General features: G+C 31.7%; 1 protein-coding gene across 2 annotated transcripts; it reads left to right on the plus strand.

Moving 5' to 3' along the window:
- The first annotated feature begins 4,295 nt into the window (after nucleotides 1–4,295).
- Nucleotides 4,296–9,364, plus strand: LOC100815449 (uncharacterized). Of its 2 annotated transcripts, none has more exons than XR_001389264.3 (5): nucleotides 4,296–4,989; nucleotides 5,093–6,339; nucleotides 7,545–7,955; nucleotides 8,493–8,804; nucleotides 8,937–9,075. XR_001389264.3 is itself a non-coding variant. In XM_006583903.4 (5 exons), exons 1-5 carry the CDS (start codon nucleotides 4,820–4,822, stop codon nucleotides 9,192–9,194), a joined length of 2,313 nt encoding a protein of 770 aa, XP_006583966.1. In that variant the 5' UTR covers nucleotides 4,299–4,819; the 3' UTR covers nucleotides 9,195–9,364. The 2 variants fall into 2 exon arrangements, 1 of the variants encoding a protein (XP_006583966.1); XM_006583903.4 differs by having other exon boundaries at nucleotides 4,299–4,989; nucleotides 8,493–8,719; nucleotides 8,937–9,364.
- The last annotated feature ends 10,491 nt before the right edge of the window (nucleotides 9,365–19,855 follow it).

A 19,855-nucleotide genomic window follows, 5' to 3' on the forward strand; every position in this document is an offset into this window, starting at 1 on the left:
GTGCTTTAGCTGTATGATGTTTTTGGACTGAACTGAAAGCAAACTTTTGCGGCCTTATTTATTCCTTGTTATTTTGTAGGACTTGTAGAGGACTACAATAACACTTCTAGAAACAAAAGCTTTTCAGTTTTCAGGAACAGGTCCAATTTTCTTCACGCGCACTTAAAAGACCACGTTACTATATGCCAATTTACATGTCAACCGGTGCTTGCATTCCTATATGCCTTTAGGCTTCTTTTTTTTCATTAAATGGAGGCTAAAAACCAGAACTACAAAGAGATTTTTCTGGGATAACAAACATCGCAAGAGTCAATTAACAACAAATTACAACAAAAGGAAGAAACTGAATCAAACCAATGAACCCCAAAAGATAAATCATGATCCTTTCCAGTTAGTGTATCAGTAACTGAATTACTTTCACGAAAAGTATGAGCCATTTTCACATGCAAATAGTTAGACAGTCAACGCTTGATATGCCTTTAAGCTTTAGCCCTTTACCATCCTCCATATGAACTTTCCAATTGATCGAGTAGTTACATTTATATATTCATTTTTTTTCACAAAAGTGACAGTAAGGTTTGATCATAAAACTTTGTATAAACTATTTAATTCTCCTATCACTAGACTGATTTAGTGGACATATATTTACTCTTTCTTTCATCTTAATTTTACTGCACTTTTTTATTTTATTTTTTATCATACCACTTATTAGTTATTACATCTATAACTTTCTTTATAACAATCAAATCCGCCCCCAAAATGTGTTTATGTTTATATTTTTCGTTTACTCTTGTTTGTAGTTTTTTATTCTTTCCGATGTAATGCTCTTTTTTTTAGAGATGGAATGGAAAAGGTAATCTAAATTCCAAACCGTTTTCTCTCTTTTTTTTAATTGCTATTTCATCATATCCCTACCGAACCGTTGTATGGAAGCTTAACTAAATTTTTTCCATTGACTTCATGAGAATGTCCCTCTGAACAAACTAATAGTTGAGACCACATTGGCCCTAGTTTTGGTAGATTCCACCCCAAAATTTAAATCACTAGAAACAAATTGCATGAGTTGAAGTCTAACTATCCGTAGCCAATGATGTCGTGTACCTTTTGGCGTTGGGAGCGAGACACAACTTCTGGCATTAAGTCTTGACTATTGTTCGTTCAAGCATTACACGTGCCGTTACGATAAAAAAATAAATAGCAATGATGTCAATAACTCTATTTAAACAAGATTTCAGTTTTGACAAAACCAAGATTTCAGTTTAGTGGAGAAAAATTGTTATTGTATGAAATTATGAATCTCGATATGGCTAAACAAAGATATCATACGTTGTTATTTGAGATCAATGAAACATTCATATATGCTTAGTTATCATTCGTCAAAAGAATAAAAATATTTACCATTGAATTTTTTAAATTTGAAATGTCATAAGCTTGACTATTATCATCAGAACTTTCAAGTTTAAATTCAATAGCTCGATTGAAGAAACTAACAATATTTAAATAGAACATTCAAAATGTTTTCCGTGTATCTAAACTGACAGTTATATAAGCACATAGGCAACGTGAGGTATTAAAAGATGTTATATTTAAGTGCTCAAAATTCATGATAATTTTGATAAACATGTGTTGGTCATAGCATCAAACTCTTGCAATAACGTGATATTATATGTCAATCAAGTTTTCACTTGGATAATTATTCTGCATTCATTTTGCTCATTCATAATACGGTTGGTTACTGTGTTTTTTTTTTTTTTGCCACAAAGCAATGTTTTTCATAATTTAATGATTGTTATGACCATAAACATGTGTTTTGATGATATGAAAAAGACATTCACCACCTCCCAAAAAAGGTTCCAAAATTTAGATGAAAAAAGCCGGCCTCTAGATAATACTGTTTTGTTGTGTTTCTCGTGACATCACCCCAAAAACTCTCTTAACTTTGATAAATATTATCATGTAACTTTCATTTAGGGTTGTAAAGTTCTCCAATAAGTCTCGTTTTGACTTTCATCCATGATTAATTTTTCGCACCCTAATAATATACGTTTTAACATGAAACATATAGTTAAGAATTAAGATTAATTTAATCGTATTTTAATTATACTCAATAGTTTAAACTTTAAAATAATTAGTTTTATTCATCCTAATAAAACAATCTAGCAGTTCAGTACAATTGTACAAGGACGGAGACGGACCTTCGTGATAGACGGGCCAACCATAAAAAGTTAAATTCTCTTCCAATCAATATATATAATACAATATTTATAATGATCTAAAAATTTAATTCCCAAAAAGCTAAATAAAGATTCTTTAATATTTCTCAAATTAATTATAATTGAATCAATATAAAGGAAATGATAATAAATCCATTTAATTGCAAATGCAAACTGTTATAGCTTTTAAAATAACTAATAAATTATAAAAGAAGAGACTACTAAAAAAAGAATGATACTTAAATATTTTGTCTAACTTAAAAAAACAGTATCTTCAGAATAATATTATAAAATTAAAATGTTTTATCAAAAAATAAGAAAAAGATATGACACTTAAATATCATTATATCTACAATTAAACTCCCAAATAAATCTCAAACGCAAATGCGTCCCTGGTTCAGTATCTCCAAGTTCACATCAATTTGAGTGTACATTAAAACATCATAATTACGGTCCATAACTGCCATTTTCTTTCGTACGCCAGAAAGAGCTATATTTTAACAAATGTATGTCACATCCTATACGTAATAGCCCCATGCTTGCAATTTATTAAATAAAAACATGTAATTTCAGATTAACGATAATGAACTGACATAAAAACAAACAAATCCTAAACACATCCTATTCTTCTAAGTCCTTATAAAAATGTCCTATTCTTTTCATTTTCAAGTCTTGCTTTACAATATTAAGCATACACTCCAAACATACATTCTTTCTCAGGTTTTGTTTTGTCAGTGTGATGGTGAATATAGTAATATTAATAAATTTTTTTACCAGGAAATCATTGGTCCGGTGTCTCCTTAAACTCTAGTTCAGAGATAGAAAAAACAATTGATTAAGTGAAAGACTAAAGATAGTCAATAAGTTTTCCAATAAATATTAGTGTCAACAAAGTTAATAAATACTCCCAAATTAATCTCATTGATACCAAAAACAATTTTTGGCATTCTCCAAATAACACGTTAAGTAGATCTGGCATGAAAATGGGGAACTCTATTTCTGGTGCATATATATAAGGCCTAATTTGCACTCATCTAGTCTTTTGTTTTTGGTGCTTACAATGACAACAACTATCTCAGCTTCATTTGATGATTTGTTGTGACTCAAATATCAATTAGTGGGGCTTGAGCTTCTTCCATAAACCTCAAACTTCCACAATTTTTTTTTGTCCTTCTTTTTCAGCTAACATTGGCAAGAGATTGCTTTACAGAACCGGTGGTGCTTCTTTCAACTCTTGAACCCCAACAAAGTAAGTGAACTTCTAACATGTAATGCTTTTTCAAATAATTTTTCTGTTTGATTTCTCTGTGTAAATCCATGAGTCATGATAATCATTTTTTTTGCTGAATCTACATTTGAGAGTGAAGAACTAATTTTTTGAGATATTAAAATTCATTTAAGGACAATCTCTCCCAGCATAGGAGTAAGCAAAAGTTGTAGGATATATTAGTATCGAAGGGATGAGAAAAGATTCTTAAGGAAAGTTAAGATAGGTAATAAGAAAAGTGCAAAAGTAGTATCAAAATATTAGAGAAGAAAAATCTTGCAAATCCCATTTCATTAATAGCAGGAAAAAAAATGAAAACTTGGTTTCCACGGATGGCTTTTGATCTGATTAAGGTAGAAATTAATTAGCAAGTTCTAAAGTCATTTAGAGCAGAAAAAAAAATGAAAACTTAGTTTCGACGGATGGCTTTTGATCTGATTAAGGTAAAAATTAATTAGCCAGTTTTAAAGTTTATGTTGAGATAGGTAATAAGAAAAGTGCACAATTATTTTCAAAACATTATAGAAGAAAAATCTTCCAAATCCCACTCATTTATGGCAGAAAAAAAAAATGCTAACTTGGTTTCCAGGGATGGCTTTTAATTTTAAAACAACATTTTTTTCTCAACTAGCAAATTTTCAAGTTTACCTTTCTACTATAACAAAATTAAGTGTACGTGTGCAGGGTTAGTAACATTTTTTCTTTTTACATCAATTTCATCATTCATTGCTTCTACTTGTAGGTGGTGTTGGTTTTTTATCACAAAAGGGGTACTCTAACACTGTTTCACCCAATAAATTGACCCAAAAACCAAGAAGATGAAGAAACCTTCAACTTTGCCAACACTTGCAACAAAACATTGACTTCTCGAATCCTAAGACAACCGACTGAGTCCAACCTAAGAAATCCCAAAAGAAAAAAAATGTGACACAAATTGCCACAACCAACATAATCACATCTGAAACGTGTCAAGCCAATAGTACAAAAAAAAAATGTACCACAAAAACTGCTACACAAACTACAAACCGTTCGTACCAAGATTCCAATCTGACCAAATCAGATTCTTATTCACTGTGCAAATTGAAAAACCCTCTTGTTGCTTTCTTTCCTTGTACAAAATATATGCCTAATCTCGCATATTTACATTTAGGTCCCAAGATATTATTCTGCCACTGATTTGGGTGTGCAATAGTGGTGAGAGTTCACTGTCTTGCAATGAATCCTTTGACGGGGAAATTTTCTTGCTCCCAAGTCTCCTTCTTCTCCTTATAACGTGGTTTAAAATCTTGTGAAAGTGAGAGCAAAATCTTAGTGGTGGAGTGGGTTTGGTTTAGCATTGATGGGTTCTAGAAACCTTGTTATGGTCAAAACTCACATTGGTTCAATCAATGTGTCTTTTGCTAATGGTTTTGTCTATGAAAACGTGCTTTGGGCATTGCCTTCTCTTTGTGTTTTCTTCTGCAGCTATGTGCTGTATTCCTTGGGGTTGATTCTCAGATACATCTTCAGGTTTGATGAATCTTCTCATTTGGGTTATTATTTCTGATGCTTTTTTTACATATAATAAACATGAAAAATGAAAAATATGTTTTCCCTTTATTTCATGTTTCAGATTTCATGTAGAAGATAGGAAAAGTGAGCACCTTGTTCCACATGATCTGCTTGATCAAACCAAGAGATATCGGATTGAAGATTCTAAGGTTGATGGGTTCGCAGAGGAGTTAGCAAATTTGTTTTCTGTTTTAAAGGAACTAGAAGAAGAAATAGAGTTCTCTGTTTTAGAGGAGAAAGACTCTGATATGCATGAAGATAGTAACGAAAGAGAAGGAGAAGCATGCGAGTCTGTTTTCTTGGAGACTGTTGCATATGTTCATGAAGATGTTAAGAAAATTGGTGAAAATGAAACAGAGAGCTTTGTTTTCATGGAGGATGATTCCAATACTCCTCAAGATAATAAGGAGAAAGTAGAAGAAGAAAAAACAGAAGAGTCTTTCTTCACAGATACTGACTCTGTTGAAGCTAGTAGTTTGGTAGAAGAACCAAGGATCTTGACCTTCTCTTTCCAACAAAATTATATAGCTGCAAATGATTCTGATAATATATTTTCCAGAACTGAAAATATTGCTAAAATGGAATTTCCAGAGAAGAATTTGGAGAAAGCCCTTGTTGCTCAAGAAGAGAAAGAGCAATTTGTTCAAGATGAGAGAAGCATCACATCCAATTCCACTTTCGGTCAAATCTTTCAAATTAATGCGGTCGGTGGAAGTGATTCATCAAATGATGACCACCTTCAACACGATAACACACTTCAATATGATTTTGGGTCAGAATCATGCAGCAGCGGCATTGATGATTCGGTAAGTCATAAAGATGAAAGAGTTGAAGACGGAGAGGAAACTCAATATTCATGGGACAGTGAAGTCTCATACAATCACAATTTTCATCTTGATGAAAACAAGGATGTAATGGAAGGTTCTTCATATTGTGGAGAAGAGGAATGCAGGGGAAGCATGGAGAAAACAAAAGAAACCATGTGGGAAGATAACTTGGATGAATCAGATTTTGATGAAGAAGAGGATGAAGATGAGGATGATTTTGAGTGGGAGCATGATGAGGTACTGGAACAATTGAAAATGGAGCTTAAAAACGCAAGACAAGGAGGGCTTGCCACTATTTTGGAAGAGGAAGAAGAAGAGGAAACAGAGTCTCCAAAAGTTGTTGAGGATCGAAAGCCATTGAAGATTGAAGAGAAGAAAGAATTCAAGGATCACATTGTTGAAATTCAAAAGGTTTATCGGTGCTATGCAGAGAAAATCAGGAAACTGGACGTTTTGAATTACCAGACCATGCATGCAATAGGTGAGTGATTCCCAAGTTAATTAATTTCATTTCTGTGTTAAATATTTTCATTGATCTCATCTTGCTCTAGACAATTTCAAATGTTCTGGTGATTTTTTTTAGCATATTATTTAGGGATTAAAATCAGCTGTCCCAATTCTTTCTTCCTTCCACTTTTTCAGTCTATATTTATAGTTTAAGTCACTAATAGTTATTTTCAGAAAACTATCTTTGAGTGTCATTTGAGCGAACAGGTCACCGGCATGTTACATTTGATGGTATTTACTATTTAGTGGGACAAGGGTTTTCCTTCAATACAAACTTAATTTTCTTGTTATGTTAGTCCAATTATCATCGGCAGTTTCCTTCGATACAAATCCAAAATTTTGGTCCAGCTAGAGTGATTAACAATCCATATAATAACAGAGAGGAACAACACAACTGAGAACGTAAGAAAGAATGCAAGCAAACGCCCTTAAAATCATTATTGATAAATCAAAAGCACTGATTTACTAGTATGGCATTTCAAAATACCTTGGTGAAGTTTTTTTTTTACATTAATTTCATTATTTTTTGTCACATCTGATCTTTCCATTTTAGTTGAGTTTTTGTCAGGAAGATTGGAAGATTTGTTTTTCCATGACTCATAAAGCTATATGTTATCTTGCTTTTTGTTCCAATCACAAGGCCATAAAGACTTTTCAATTCCATTCACTAGACAAGTCTTCTTCATTTGTTTCATAAGTCCACCCTACACGTATACACCATTAAAACATTAGTGATTGGTATCGGTTCTCCCATAAAGTATTTGAAAAAGATTTTGGAACCTTCAAATATTACTTTTCAACTTTGATTAAGTTGGATTACCAATATTATACTCTAACCAAAAATTTATTTTTAATGAGAATAATTACCTGATCCTAAGGTTTTGTGAGATTGCACAATTTTTTTTTTATCTTTACACTTTTGAAAAACACTACTATCACTTTTTACATATTACAATAATAATCTTAATTATTTGATAGTACACTGTCTCTTACAAAGGAGATTGATGTAAACTATATATATATATAAAAAAAAAAAAAACATGCATAATCTCATCAAATTTCAGGAAGTGTCAGAATAATTTATTCTTTTAAAAATGGAAGCATTTATTCCTTTGGCAATAATCTTGTTTTCCCTTGTCATGTCATTGACTAAATCACCGGCTTTGCCATTATGTGTAGGGCTTCTTGAACTAAAAGACCCTCTAAAATTAATGTTAATCCCAAAATCAACCGTCCAAAGTGCCAAGCCTCTATCTCAGAATTTGTGGCCACGGAAAACACAAAAGCAAATATCTGACCCAATGTTGAAGTTTGTTCAAGAACTCCATGGAGATTTGGAATTGGTGTACGTTGGTCAGGTTTGCCTCTCATGGGAGATCCTGTGTTGGCAGCACAAGAGAGTTCAAGTGTTAAAACAATGTGATTCACAATGGCCTCGTAGCTATAATCTTGTGGCGGGTGATTTTCAACTCTTTCAAGTCCTCATGCAACGGTTTTTGGAGGATGAACCATTTCAAGGCCCAAGGATTCGGAATTATGTCAAGAACCGTTGTCTTATTCGCAACTTGCTCCAAGTTCCAGTCATTAAAGGTAACAAAACCTAACTTTTTAATCTTTACTTTTTTTGCTGAATAAAAAAATATAAAAACTATAAAGTTATTAAATTCCAATCTTAGTCCTTTAAAAAATATTAAATTTTGCTGTCGTAAATTTATTTATTTTTTAATTATCCTTTTCATTATTTAGGAATTACATGCAAGGTTAGCCCAACCATAAGTGAGACTTAAAATAAAATTTAAATAATCTTGTTTATTTTAAATAAAAAAGTTATATTTTGGATCCTTTTGTTAACATGTGACCTAAAACGTAAGTCTTAGTTGCTTTATATAATCAAATCACTTACACCTTTAATATATCTAATTAGTAAGACATGACATGTAATGTCATATGTCTATATCATATACTAGGTTATCATTAAATGATAATAGAGACGATTTTTAAAACATTATCATATATGTACAATCAACATATTAAACCTTAACCACAATTAAGTTCTTGTTGTACACATTGCAACCACAAGGGAGAAGTTATAATTATAATTAACTTTGTTTTGATTGCTTTGTACAGATGATAATACAAAGGACAAGAAAATAATTAAGTTGGGTGAAGAGCATGCAATTGATAGTGAAAGGTTGGAACAGATCATCAAAGAGTCCATGCGGGTGTTCTGGGAATTTGTCAGAGCAGATAAAGATTATGGGAATGTAATCAAAGTTTTTCATCAAACAGGAATTCATGTCAAGGACCCAGCAATTTCAGATCTTCTTGGGAATGTCCGAACCCAATTGCAAAAGGTTTCTTTCTAGAAAGACTTGCAATTAACCTATGTGGATGTTCGGATTAAAGTTGGAAGAACTTAATAATATTTTTACTATAAAAGTAAATTTTAATTTTTCCTTCTTCATTTGGTGTATTGAAATTCATAAACGTACTATGTAAACTTCAATCCAAGCATAACCTATGTTAACATTGTTAAACCTTACAATTTACAATCTTTGGTTAATCTTGCAGAAGGAGAGAAAGCTCAAGGACACGGTGAGGAGTGGGAATTGCATAGTGAGGAAGTTCCTAAAGCACAATGAGGAACAAATTCAACTTGATCAAGAGCAGTTGCTTGCTCAAGTGGGATTGAGATTGGTCTCAAGGGTGATGCACATGAAAAAATTGAGAAAAGATCAACTAATGTGGTGTAATGAAAAGTTGAACCGAATCAAATTCGATGGCAGGAAGGTCCAGGTGGAGCCTTCTTTTTTGTTTTTTCCTTGTTGATTGATTCATCTGGACCTGCCACAGTATAGGATGTAGAGATACTTGTTTCGGCAGAAAACTGAATAGTAGCATACACAAACTGCACTCAATATTACAAAATCTTAGTGTATATGCACACCGTTATAGATCATTAGACTAAAGTTGACAAATTGATGGACTATTAAATCTAATTTTGGGATCAAATTTGTTTCCATCACCGGACTCATTCTAGTGCAAGTGGGTGTTTTTGGAAACACATCCAAACAACGTTTAATGGAGAAGTTTGGCTTTCCAAGACAAAAACGTCAAAGCAATGTGATGGAAGCTTTTCCTGAAATGCCAGTTGCGTTGAGTCAAACTCCTATGCAAACACACTCTGAATCTATGTTTGTTTTGTCATTCTAATTGTGCCAGAGTGAATTCCCATCCATTTCTGTTAAGAGTGTTGAAAGCTACATATCAATACTTCTAAGAAAATACCATTAAAAACTACATATAGCTATGAAGAAGATAAAATAACAATTCAAATATTTTCATTAATTGATAATAATAAGTAAAGATGAGTACATTTATATAATCTAAATATCAATCAATGGATAATAATTATTCAAGTGTCAAACATCATACTATTTTAATATAAGTCAAATAAAACTATAATTTATAAATTATATATTTAACTCATCCTATACAATCTTTTGGCCTGGCTAGAGTCCATCCTATCAATGTGACTGCATAAGTAACACGAGATTCTCAAAACGTTGGTGGAGGCAACGTACTGGTAAAACACAGTCACTAATTTTGTCAACAACTCCATTATGATACAGTTTTGTGTGTCATTGTTTACTCTTGTTTGATTATTTATTTGCTGCTGGCATATTAGTACGTTGGTCGTTAGTTGCAGCTAGAATAACTCTGCTTTGTCTCTGCAATTTTACGGAACGAACCATTGGTTTTGTAGATTGAAAGGACAAGTTCTCTAATAACCCTTTATTACATAAACTAAAAAATTGTTGTATCTTTTCAAGAAGTATTATAGAAAAACATGCATCTTATTATACAAGGATTATATTTTATTTTATTTTATTTCAAAATGAAATGAATGTTTGAGTGTGTCTAGAAATAGAACATTGATTTTATGATTTTTTTTGGAGTTTTTGTTTTCATTGCTTTGTCAAACTACTAATTTTGATAAAAGAGTATATATAACTCAAGGAATTAATGGTAGTCTATTTTCATACGCTTGATTTATAGTTGTAGTAATTGGATAGTATTATTTTAGCTGCATAGGGTGAAAATGAAGGAAATAAGGTTGAATGGTGATCAATGACTCCTCAATGGTATTAGTTTAAAGCATTGGGCGACTGGATGTGATTCTAAGAATAAGGTTGTTTTTACCTGATTCTGATGTGCTCTCCAGTCCGATCTCTATTAACAATCAGCTCTCTGAGCAGTACCTGTAAAACCATTTGGACGCTAAGTCAGTATGTGAATAATTAGAAATGTGTAATTGGAAGATGAATTAGTGTACTCATGTACTTATAATAATAGAGTTTGTACAGTTGTTAGAATGAAAAGTTATCTAGTTGTAAGTAAGTGGGGTAAGAGATTCTTATCCACTATATCTCGGCCAATAAAAAGGTGATCAAGGCTATTGCTTCCTGCACTCCCATGTTGCTTCCTACACTATTTTCAGAATGGTTTTTAACCTTCCGGAATGGTTATGCTGGAAGTTAAAAAAAAAGAGTACATTTCAGAATGTAAAATTACATTCCAAAATAGACATTCTAAAAGGAAAGAGGAAATTCAGGAAGTAACATGCCAAGTGCAAGAAGCAATACCCGGTGATCAAAGGTCATTTTACTGCTACAGAAGGGACCCAGTGAAAAAAGTCCAGTTGGATCAGTGTGTTGGGTAGGAAGTGCTAAAAGCCCAACTGTAGATACAGTGGAAAGCCCAATTGGGATTAATTTGGATTAGGAATTATTGGCAGTGGTGCCTATTCACTATTCAGGTTATTGGAGAAATAGACCATGACTTGCCTATGTGCCATGCGGGAAAAAACACAAGCACGAAGAAGATGGAAAATTACTTATCATGAGCTTATGGAAGAGAACTTACAATCTTATTTTATAAAGATAATCACTTAAAATAGGAGGACACACAATGTTATTTTATGAAGAGAATCACTTACAATAGGACTAGGAGGTAGGAGCAAGAAGGAAATTCAAAAATTGTTTGATTAAATTGTTAATTTGATAAAGTTTTTTTTTATTAAAATTAGAGAGTTGTTATTATCATAGATATTATGACAATGTGAAACAAGTTTTTTTTGATAATTTTAATCTAAAATTTTCTTGATAATAAAATTATTGTGAATATGACATCAATAAATCGAATAGACAAGGGCGAACCTAAGACCCATAATCAATGGGTGCAATTTACTTTTATAAACACTATCATCATCATCATCATGCTATTAAATTATGGTTATGGTTGCAATCACAGTTGTGATTTTATCGAGATTCTTGACATTGTGGAAAATTTGTGGGAAAATGTGGTTGATATAACAATTGCAATTGTGAGGTCGATGCAGATCACAATTTAAAATCATGATTATCATACATATGAAAATAGAACATGAGATGGAATAAAATGTGTAATTGAATAAAGCATAAAATTACTTAGTAAGTTGAAAAGGAAACAAAACTATTCAATAAAAAACAAGTGATATTGTTCATTTGTATATATCCCCTCACCCTTGTGCGGTTTTGAAGAGTGAGATTCTCATTCTCTTTATTGTGTGATTTTGTGCTTGTGTGACTTAATAACAAGTGTTCATTTTTTTCAGGTGTCTTTGTTAGGATTTGCAAGGAGATGGATACCATTTTTTACTTTGATGATATCATGTTGGAAGAGATGGAGAAGCAAAGGGAGGATAAGGCTGTCAAGGATGTTGACACCGATCCTCTACAAATGGTGATCCCTTCATCTCCCCAAAAGAGGAAGAAAACTAAGAAGCTTAAGTCTAAGAAAAGGATCCTCAATGCTACTATGACCATAGGTTCCTCTCATGGGAATAGGCTCCATTAAGAGACAATTCATTTTGACTTTGATAGTGGTGGTTGTGCCCGTGCCATGGCTATGACAGAGACTCACCTCGTCCATCGAGAGGCTCACCATTCTTAGGTTAGGTGTTCAATCCCCCTATTGTTGTGAACCTAGCTACCTTGTCCTCATTTGATATAGAGTTATTGGCCAACGCAGATACAACAACAAATTTACACAGAGACATCAAAATCATTCATTATGGTGTCCGTGATGTCGTGAGGATGTGCCACATGGTCGATCCCATCTTCGCGCTTGACGATCAGGATTTTTTCTGCCGCGTTGTCTCCCCGCTTCTACTTGCTCAGCCTCAGCAGAAAACTTCTGACGCAAATCAACACCTAATAAATCGTCCATATCAGGTATTGCTCCGGGCACATTCTATTGCAAAGCAAATGGGGCGTTAGGTGTTGCCATTGAGGCATCCTGTTGTTGTGAAGGAGTCATAGTGGGCCATGAAAAATGAGCCTGTGTTTCTGCAACACCACCATACGAATGTTCGCTCATAGAAGTATCAGTGTGAGGACCTTCAAAATGATACTGATACATCTGTGAAGGATATTGGGAAAATGTTGTTGGTGTGTAATACATTCCATGACCACGCTCCATCATTTGTTGGGAATATTCTTCCGCTTCAACAGGCTCGCTTCGTCTGCCTATGCCCCGAGTTTCAACACTTGACTGAAGAATGTGAAACTCTTGTGTTGGGAATTCACACTCTGATGCTGGACCATGTGACACTGGCTCAGTGATTCTCTCTTGCTCTTCGGATATAATCGCTAACTTTTTCACGTAAGGCACAAGATCATCAACTGTCCATGTGTTCCTCCCTTGTGGTGACACCATATAATGTAAAGTCTCCACAACTTCACCCTGCAATTATTAGCGTCAAGAAATTAATGCTCATGCTTAACAAAATAATTTGAAGTTAAACATTGAAAAACAGATAAATACCAATGTAGCTGTGTTTGCATTGTTTGGGTCGACAAACATCTTTGTTTTACGCCTATACCACACCATGTAGTCCGAGTTAAAACTCAGTAGGCCCTCCTGTCGAGGATAAACGTCAACCCTAAACTCAGCTCAATTGTTCCATTGACTGATGATCGGGGCCAACAGGTGGAACCAATTTTCGTCTTGTTTGCCTTTGAGCATTATGCCATAGAGATTCTGCAGTTGCGAAGGACACCCGGGAATAGGTTGTTACAATCCAAATTGTCGTAAAACTCTATCGGGTTGGTGTCACTCAACAACATGGAAACAAATCAGTGGCACCATCGCGAACCAGGCTACACTTCCAACCACACAAATTGGAGGCAACGCTGCCATCACAGTTGCTGTGTATGGCTCCCAGACAAACTGTATATAACAACACACTTGTCAATTTTCAGTCAAACATAACATATTAACATTTCATTTAACTAATACATTACGATCTTCTTACCTCATGTCGTTTCATGAAATCCAGTTTGCGACGGAAAACTCTAAGATCATCATTGCCAATATGATGATTTCCATGTCGCAGCCACCTACAATAAAAATGAAATCATCATTGTCAACACGTTCCATCATTAATTATTTTCAATTCAAATGTATTTTTTTAAACGAAAAACATGTGTCCGAGTGGTTTATTTTCTATTACGGGAGGCGTCCTCTTTGGAGCCAAAGTCGTGCATCGTTCCCATGCCCACATTTGGATTAAGATGCACATACCTCCGATTGATTTAACTTTGTAATCGGTGGCGCTGCACATCTCTCTATATAAATACGCAAGCACGGCAGGTCCCCACGCCTACGTGCTGCACTGTTCAAAGTCACGTAAAAATTGTAGGTACCTTAAGGAAACTCTGCTACTACTTTTGTTAACAAAGAGGACACCTCCTATGAATCGAAGGATTCATGCACGGGTAAACCTTTGTAATTGTTCAACGTTACCGTCATGAATATTTATGTGAGAAAAATGGTGAGCCAACCAACTTAATTTTACCACACTGCCTTCAAGTTCACCTTCCTGTGGTCTGACTCCTAATAATTCTTCACATAAATTGGTCCAATCAAGATTTGTTGAACCAATTAATGGTGCCTCGTCAGTACGAAGACCTAATAAAACTGACACATCTTGAAGAGTAATGGTAGCCTCTCCGCATCTCAAGTGAAACGTGTGTGTTTCGGGCCTCCATCTATCAATGAACGCACTAATTAAGGCCGCATTTATCTTTAGGTATCCCATCTTCATTATCCAATAAAACCCAGATTGCCGAAGCAGAGGAATAATTTCCTCTGGTATTTGTTCTTCACTTTGATACGTCGGGACTGCTCATCTGATGTGTAATTTTCTATCTGGTTCCTCATTTCAAACATGTTCTGAAACATGCTTGGGTTGCATCCACAAAACGTCAACATCAATTGGACCAGACCTAGTTTGTATATTTGATGAGCATGACGACAAAGATGACATTGATCCTGCAAAATAAAATATAATACAATAAATTGACGATAATATTTATATATTAATTATACATACACAAATTAAGTATATTTACAAAAAATTAATTAAAATAATTTCAAAATATACTCTCCAAATAATTTCAAATACATGCAAACACAACTTAAAATAAATAACAAATTATATTTTTCAAAAATTACATATTTCAATAACAAAATATAATATACAATCACGGAAATTTAAATGTATTCTACAAATAAATTAAATCACATTCAAACACAACTTTACATAAATAACAAATTATATTTTTTTAATTTCAATAAAAATATATATTATACAAATAACCTAATTCATATATATTCTATAAATAAATTAAATTACATACAAATATACATTTAAATATATATAATAATATTTATATTCTCGACTAAAAATTAAAATAATATATATATAAAATTAATGACTTCAAATAATTACGAGTAAAATAATTTAACATACAAAATCAATAATTTAAAATACGTAAAACTATTCTAATTTAAACATAACATATGAAACTAATAATAACTAAAACTAACGTAATATAAAAAATTTAATTCTAACCTAATTTAAAATTAACAATTTACACTACATAAAATTATTCTTAAGCTATCATATCAAATATTTAACCTAAATGTAATCTACCATATATAAAATTAATGACTTCAAATAATTACGAGTAAAATAATTTAACATACAAAATTGATAATTTAAAATACGTAAAACTATTCTAATTTAAACATAACATATGAAACTAATAATAACTAAAACTAACGTAATATAAAAAATTTAATTCTAACCTAATTTAAAATTGATAATTTCCAGTACATAAAATTATTCTTAATCTATCATATCAAATATTTAAACTAAATGTAATTTACCATATACAAAATTTAAACTAAAGCTAATCTAAAATTAATAAGTTACGGTACTTCAAACTATTTCTAATCTATTATATAAAAAAATTCAACTAAACCTAATCTATCATATAAGAATTTAAACTATTCCTAATCTACCATATAAAATTAATAACTTAGAGTATGTAAAACTATTCCTAATTTACCATATAAAAATTTAAAACTAAATCTAATCTACCATATAGCATTAAGAATTGAAACTAAACTACATAAAATTATTAGCTTACAGTACCTAAAACTATTCATTTATCAGAATATAAACATCTACATAAATAAAACATACAAAATATATTCAATATATAACTTACAGTTTTTTAGAAAATGGAAGAACTCAAAGTTCCTAAGATCAGCACCAGCTACCTCTCTCTCGACACAAGCAAAGCACCCTCTTCTTTCACCTTCTCGACACAAGCATTTCACTCTCGTCTGCACTTGGGGATATATAAATCCACCAAGCTGAACGCGCTACCACGGATGGCGACATCCTCCAAGACCCAACTCGCCAGCATGGACAGCGCCTTCCTGACCCTACGCCTGAGCACCTGCAGTTGCTGCAACCTACACCTGAAGCCTGCAAAGTTGAAGTCGCTGATCAAACCAGCGTTTCCATTCAGCCTCCTGGACGCGCCAATACCAGTGGCGACAACGTTGCCTGTGTCGCCAGTTGCAATGGCGACATGTCACGTGTCAAGCCCCCACGAAAGCGTCAATGGAGATGACGTTTTTGCATGCCCTCCACGTAAAAAACAACATCCTCGTAGAATAAGTTTAAAAACAGTCCTAGATTGGAAAAAAGTTTTAAAAAGGACACCAAACTGAGAAATTTATCTAATATATTAGTAGCGTTGGAGTAAGGGCAAAGGGAGGTTTTAGCTCAGTATTTAAGAAATGAAAATCGGTGCTTAATTTTTAAATAGCGTTGGAGAAGCATCTAACTAACTAAAACGTATAATAGGTTCTTAACTATGAATTACTCCCTATATTTGAAATGGTGGGCCAACTTGTTACTTTTTTGTTGTAAGGATGTGGGGTTAATTGGTGGAGCCTATTTAGTTAATTTTGTTAAGTGTTGGGACGGAGAGGTTGAGTTCTTATAATATGTTTAAATTGAAAAAGCTAAAAAATAGTGATGCATATAAATGAGACTCACTTAAGAACCCAGTGAAATCCTGCATTAGGAATGGTCATAGACCTACTAATTTTAGAATGTTATAAAATTTAAAGGCAGAGTTTTTTCATATCTTATTCCACTTAAGGTTTATTATCTTTTTAATCTCTCATAAATTTTTGTACCATTTTTTCCTAATGTAGAATTTTTTAAGGACTAAAAACGGAACAATTTTTTTATGGAACTAAAACAGAACAATTTTTTTTAGAGACTAATACAAGTAAAAAAAGTTATGAAAAGCTCAAAAGTAAAAACAGATATACATAAAAGATGAGAGACCAAAAGTTAATAAAGTCTTTCATTTATTACTAAACTACATTGGATTCAAATCCCATGCATGTAGACTCATGCAACAAAACAATGATACTTCTCGTGAATAAAGGTTGTTCGTGAGATTTGGTTTTATTTTTAAGGAAGATGTGATCTGAATTAAATATAAAATAAAGATATGATTTGATTTAAATATAATATCAAATCCGAATGATCAAACTAAATTAATCTTTTTTAATTTGATTTGGTTTAATTTTGAGGTTTTTTTTATTTTTATTAATCTATTATCATAATTTAAAATTTATAAAGTAAACTTACATAATTATTTCACTATATTATTTTTAAATAATTTTATTTTCTTATTAAATTTTGTTCAACATATGTTAGTTAAAAATTATTATTTTTACATATATTTAGAATTATTATAAAATTATATTACCAACTCTTTTTTAATATAATATTAATTTGTCCATCAATATAATAGAAATTTAATAAATTGTTCAATACATATTATTAATTGTTGCAACAAAACTCATATATTACAGCCTTATTATAGAAAGAAGTATACTATAGATCAAATATTATAATCATTTTAAATTTAAAATAATACTAGCTACATAATATTAAGCATTTATTAAATAAAAATATAATTATAATATGCGATTTGGTTTGGTTCAATTTTGATAGTAAGATCCGAAAACCAACCAAACCGTAAAAAATATGTGATTTTTTTAATTTTTTTTATTTTACATTTTCGGTTTATGTGATTTTTTTTTTAATTTTTTTTTTATTTTTACATTTTTTCGGGTTTAAAGCAATTTTCAATTTTTTAATTTATTTTATGATTTACAAACAATTTTTTAATTAATTTTATGATTTACAAACAATTTTGTTTGATTTTAAACACCACTAGGATGAACTTATGTAATGAGTAGCACGCCATATTCAATAATCAAACAGTGGAAAGCTTTAGGTAAGATTATATTTCCTCCATTCCAAAATAATAGTTATCTTATATAAATCAAGAAAAATAATAAATACATTAAAGAGAATAATAATTTTATAAAATTGATCTTATATTATCATTAATTCATTAATATCACAGGAGATATAAGTGAAAAAAATAACTAATGATACATTAAAAGAAATAAAATGATTATTATTTGTGATAAGTTTTTTTTTCTCTTTCACAATAATTATAATTGATTATAATGGGATGAAGAAAATACGTTGTATGCAAATCTGTTGAAACTTTATATATATATATATATATATATATATATATATATATATATGAAAAATCGTTAGAGAGGCATACGTGTTTAATCTATTTGAGGAAATTTGATATAGTGATTAAGAGGGAAAATATCTTCTCCGGTCAATGGAGAGGAGCCCAACCCGAGTTAGAAGGGAGAAATCTTAGAGCTTAGTTGCTTTCCTCCCAAAATTAAGAATATACAGTACTTCCTGGGAATTGGGATAGTCAACACTTACACGTCACGTAGGATGTTGTGAGACTTGATACTTATTATGTACTAACATAAAGCTTAGGAATTAAATTAAAGAAAAGAAAACTTAGGAATGCCATTTTAGTTTTCAAACAATTAGATAGTTGTTGTATAATAATCACACACTGAGATTTAAACTTATCACCCAATGGATACTACTCCAAACTTTTCCCAACCCAGTAGTTCCAACGTAGTTTTACTTTTAAGCTCCAACGAACCGGAACATTGTTGGACTTAATTTCTTTGTGATTTTGGATGTTGACCTATTTACTGATGTTTTCCTTATTTCACGCACAGAATTTATGGATCAGTGTTTTGACCAAATAAAGAAATTTCTCTCCGACTGCTTACGCCAAAGGGTGTACTCCAACAATCTTTCATTTCTCCACAGACCACAAGCGCGCAAAACATCTCAAATACAGTATATAGTTTAGTGCTGGGCACTTGTTTAAGATATTTCATTTGATTTGGCTTACTAAGATATGAATTTCTTTTCTGAATTTTGGTACATAAATTATTTTTCCGTTAGAGTGTTTGTTATTTTTCTAAATTTGTAACTCTTTTCTATTTTAGTAATTTTTTATAAAAAAAAATTATTATAAAATTTCATGAATAGACAACTCTTATAAATACGGAACTGCTTATAGCATTTTAGGGGTACTTGAAAGAGTTGTTTAACTTTAAAGTATAATTTTTTTTTAACTGAAAGATATGACATGAAGTTATTTATATAAGTACCGTTGATTAATAACATTATATCATAAATAATATATGTTTTTAAGTATTATTGTAGGATTTATAAAATTAATTTAAGTACTCATTTTAATAATCTTAGTATTGAAATGAATTTTTATATAGAATGTTTAAATTTATGTGAAATTATAAGACCCACAAAATTAAAATAAGTAATTCATCTAAACAACTTTGTATTATATATTTGGTTGGTTTAGTAAGAGGCGTTAGAGGCATTTGAAGCTTCTTATTTAACAATCAACAAATTTTCTGCCACCGAATAATCCATTTTAAAGTAAAATGATATCTTTAGTTGTAATTCTATATTTAAGCAAAAAAAGTAAGCTCTAAATCTTCATTAAGAAACGTAAGTACTGAACTATTAATGTCATTTTGCATTCTATGTGAAAGAAACACCAAAATTGTCTTGTGCAAAAGTATGTCACATACAAGTATGAGATGACTCAAATTCAAGACATTTAAACACTTCGTTTTCAATT

The sequence above is a fragment of the Glycine max genome, chromosome 7 (assembly GCF_000004515.6).
Source record: "Glycine max cultivar Williams 82 chromosome 7, Glycine_max_v4.0, whole genome shotgun sequence".
Taxonomy (NCBI): Eukaryota; Viridiplantae; Streptophyta; class Magnoliopsida; order Fabales; family Fabaceae; genus Glycine; species Glycine max.

Coding starts and splice junctions, on each gene's coding strand:
- LOC100815449 (XM_006583903.4), top strand. CDS start 4,820: ATGGGTTCTAGAAACCTTGTTATGGTCAAAACTCACATTGGTTCAATC. Junction 4,990..5,092: donor ATTCTCAGATACATCTTCAG/GTTTGATGAATC, acceptor TTCATGTTTCAG/ATTTCATGTAGAAGATAGGA. Junction 8,720..8,936: donor TCCGAACCCAATTGCAAAAG/GTTTCTTTCTAG, acceptor TTAATCTTGCAG/AAGGAGAGAAAGCTCAAGGA.